The sequence below is a fragment of the Carya illinoinensis genome, chromosome 7 (assembly GCF_018687715.1).
Source record: "Carya illinoinensis cultivar Pawnee chromosome 7, C.illinoinensisPawnee_v1, whole genome shotgun sequence".
NCBI classification, from domain to species: Eukaryota; Viridiplantae; Streptophyta; class Magnoliopsida; order Fagales; family Juglandaceae; genus Carya; species Carya illinoinensis.
In genome coordinates this window covers 9723918-9727714 of record NC_056758.1, presented here as the reverse complement: position 1 = coordinate 9727714, position 3797 = coordinate 9723918, and the positions used below count along the sequence as shown (strand labels likewise).

Sequence of the window (3797 nt, the reverse complement as noted above, 5' to 3'; positions counted from 1 at the left end):
AGCATATTATATAGTGTGTGTGATTCATATCCATGGGTCCCAAAAATAAAAATATTAAGCAAAGAAAGAGCAAGTATCTGGTTTGCCAAGCTGTCTAACTATGGAGTTTTCTCTCTTTTTTTCTTCCAAGTGGTGGTCCACGCACCACCACTGTCTATGGCGGTCCTTCGCTAATGTATCGGATCATTTTTAAGTTGCTATTCTCCCATGTTCCTGCTTTTCCTAAACTGCGATCAAGACAATATGATCGTGATAATCTCCTACAAATGTAGCACACCCCTTTTGACTGCAGCTTTTAGTAGTAAATTTATAGTCTGTTTATCAAACTATACTAAAACTGTTTTAAAACGAATTTTCCCTGTGAGAATGGGTTGGAGTCAATCTTTTAACTTAATAACTCGCTTTTTATTTTTATTTTCGATGCTACTTTTACTTATTTGAGATGATTGTTGGGTAAAAATATAGTTATAAGAACAACTGCGTACTAATGTGCTCTAATCTAATTTGATTGATCAAAAAATAAATTTTACTGAAAATAATACTAATTTAAATTTTGAATATAAATAAATCAATATTAATACGCAGATTAGTACACAATTTTACTTATACGTAACAAAATTCTGATTAGAGACTCTCATCTCGCTGAATCTTATATCATTGTAACCGATTAGTTTATCTATGAAAAATTTAAGTTGGTCAAAAAAAATAAAATAAAAAAGTATCTGGTTTGCCAAGTGTCCACACCTCTCGTAACCCATTTTTGGCTTTTTGCGTCCCCAAAAACATGGGGAAAAGAGGGAAGGAAAGACACTTTGACATGCTATAGTATGATGAACGATTTCATTCTCAGGTGGAAGAGTCAGAAGACTACAATATAGCATTACTTTTAGATTAAACAATTTGGATCTTGTTGCCTAATAATTTACTAGCTCTTGCATGCCCTTAATTATCATTTTTCTTACTATGTCAACGTCTCTCATCTCAGTGTCAATCAATGGGGTGCCTTGTTGGTAAACATAAATCGACAGGAAAAGGAAACCCGAACAAGAGAATGCACACCAAAAGTGGTTTGAAATGCTTCTTAGCAAAATTATAGAGGACAACGAAATTAAACGTATGTACACTCCATAAGAACGATATTAAATAGGAAAAGAAAGAACAGTGAAAAATACAGCGAACCTTTTTTTTTTTTTTTTTTCCTTCTCTGCAACAAGATATCACTGATTTGATTGAATCAGTGGAATGTCCTTGGACCTCTGGATTGGTATAGCTCCAACCTTGATTTGGCATCTTGTAACAATGATTCCAGTTTTTCATCCTGGGTGAGGAGGTGAGATTGTTTGGAAGCCCAATCAAGCACACTGAGCACCTCGACCTGGGCAAGTACCTCGCTGTCTGGTACATGCAGAGCAATGTAGCATAGGAGAGGCAATGCAGAAATTTTAACCGTCCTTTCACCGAAAAACACCAGCTGGATCAAGGGCTTTGGCCCTCCGGCACTTATGATCGCCCTTGAATGATCAGAGCAGAGATAGTTTTCAGGGCAGGCAAATTTTGTGAGAGCAATTGCAACCTCCTTGGTTATCTCATCTTCTCTCTCATCAAGAAGCTGCACCAACGGGCCGATCATCCTTGTTTCTGTTACCCTGAATGTCCTTGCCAAATTCCCAATAACCTTGATGCATGGGATAAGGAGGTCTGAATCTTCTTCCTCAATGATCTTTAGCAGTTGCTCAACAAAAGCTTTGCAGGCAGGTGAATTGGGTTTGAATGCAGATCTTCTCAATTCAGCATCTTTCTCAGCCACCGCAGTGATCTCCACCAATGCCATAGCAGAATTATACTTGACATCTTGGGTCCCTTTCTCTAGAAGAACAGCGAAGCATAACAGTGCTCTCGATTCAGTGATGCTGCGGCAGATGGATGGGTTTCCTTTGGAAAGGTGCCAAAGGGCTCTTGCTGCCATTGCCTTCATGTTTGCCTTGATAGCAGGGTCTTCCAATTCCCTACCCTTATGATTCAGACCAGACCCAGAAAGAGAGACGTTTTGCTGGTGTTGGGGTTGATGTAATTGGTGATTCTGCTTCACATTGTTTTGGTCCTTGCTTGTGGCACTGTTGTGGTTGGTTTGAGTTGAAACATTGCCTCGCGGTTGGAGTTGCTTAGACTGGGGATTCATCGTCATGGTGTTAATCACCACATTGTGCATCTGACTCGGGGTCTTGTTCCCCATGGGGTGAAGAATTTGACTCTGAAAGTTTTGGTCCTCCTCGTCAATTCCCTTGTTCATATTCATGGCGTTTGGGCTATTACTTGCCATTACAACCGCATGGATCGATGTGGCTCTGGTGCTAGTAACTGCATATTTACTGTGCTCTTGAACAGTCTCAAATGCGAGATGGCCTACCAGCAACCGAATTATATTGTGCTGAGCAAACAGATCTTGGCACTTTGGGTAATTAGCCACGAGCTCCGAAACAGCCCAGGCCACCACAGCCTGAACTTTCATGGGACCTTCTTTGAGGATTTTCACAAACACCGAACAAACACCCGCGACGATCATGTGCTCTACGCTTTCAGGGTCGCGTCCCAGAAGCCCAATAGCCCGGGCAGCGTTCTCTTGCCCTTCCGGCTTGCCCTCTTTGATCAGTTTCAGCAAGGGTACGACCCCGCCTTCCTCTATGATCAGCTTCCCATACCGATCGTTGTCTCGGGCAAGGGAAACCAGTGAAGCCGCTGCATCCGAGCGGTCCTCGAGCGAGGCCGTATGAAGAGCCGCAATCTGTTCCCATATGAGACACAAAATCGGCTCGTTCGCTGCTGTGGGAGGCAGGCCGAAGTACTCGTCGTCCCGACCCTCGGCCGGAGCTGAGACGCGGAGCAGCCAAGACACGTCCCCGATCGAACTCTCAAGCTGGGCCGACATTTTGCGAAAGGCGGCGGTGGGTATGATGGTGAATACGCGCTTGACGATGCCGTTGACGCGGCATTTAAGCACGAGGGACAGAGCCTTATCCAGCACTTGTTCTGTGTCTTCGATGATCCGCTTGGTGGGGCGCTCGTAAAGGTCGGCGCTGGCTCGGGCAGCCTGGCGGAGCAGCCCGGCGAGCTTCTCCGTCTTTGATTTAAGCTCCCCGCACTCCAGCTTGAACGAACTAGCCTCGTCGGCGGCCTTGGCAACTTGATCAGCTAGCTGGATCGGCTTTACCAAGGTTTGCTTCACTAAGTCCGCCATGGCCACCACGGCGGCCAGACCTTCAAAGTCTTCGTTACAGTTGACGACGACACAAAGATCTGATCAAGAAACAAAAAGATGGGTTCTTCTTGGATCGCCTACACCTTTTAGGAATAGTTTCAGCCTCGATCCATAGAGAACAGCAAAGATAGTGGGTTAGTTGAAAATGAATTCTGTGGTGTAGGCGGGAGAGAGAGGAAGAGAGATGAACTAATAGCCTAGTTGGTTTTGGCAGAGGAGTTTAGGGCTTTAAAGTTGTTGGCGAAGGAGTTGAAGAGTCTCTAATGGTGAACTCGGGTTTTCTGAGGTCAAACTCGGTCCGCGTCTTTGCCCTTTTATAAGAGTTACCTTCCTACTTCTTAGCAAAAATCAAGTTGCTTTATTTACGCGGTAATATTGACGTAAAATATTTTATTTTTATTAGTTTAGGTTTTAAAAATTCTAATTTTAAATTTGGGTGATAAAAATATTTATATGAGATTATTTAATTTTAAAAAAATAATTTAAACTTTATAAATTAGTTTGATTATTAGACTCAATTGAGCTGTCTAATTTTATGCTA

General features: G+C 42.9%; 1 protein-coding gene across 1 annotated transcript; it reads right to left on the bottom strand.

Annotated features, from left to right (window-relative positions):
- Positions 1-1052: 1052 nt before the first annotated feature.
- LOC122316736 lies at positions 1053-3555 on the bottom strand. Its single transcript, XM_043133483.1, has one exon. It carries the CDS (start codon positions 3233-3235, stop codon positions 1235-1237), a length of 2001 nt encoding a protein of 666 aa, XP_042989417.1. The 5' UTR covers positions 3236-3555; the 3' UTR covers positions 1053-1234.
- Positions 3556-3797: the final 242 nt, after the last annotated feature.

Coding starts and splice junctions, on each gene's coding strand:
- LOC122316736 (XM_043133483.1), bottom strand. CDS start 3,235: ATGGCGGACTTAGTGAAGCAAACCTTGGTAAAGCCGATCCAGCTAGCT.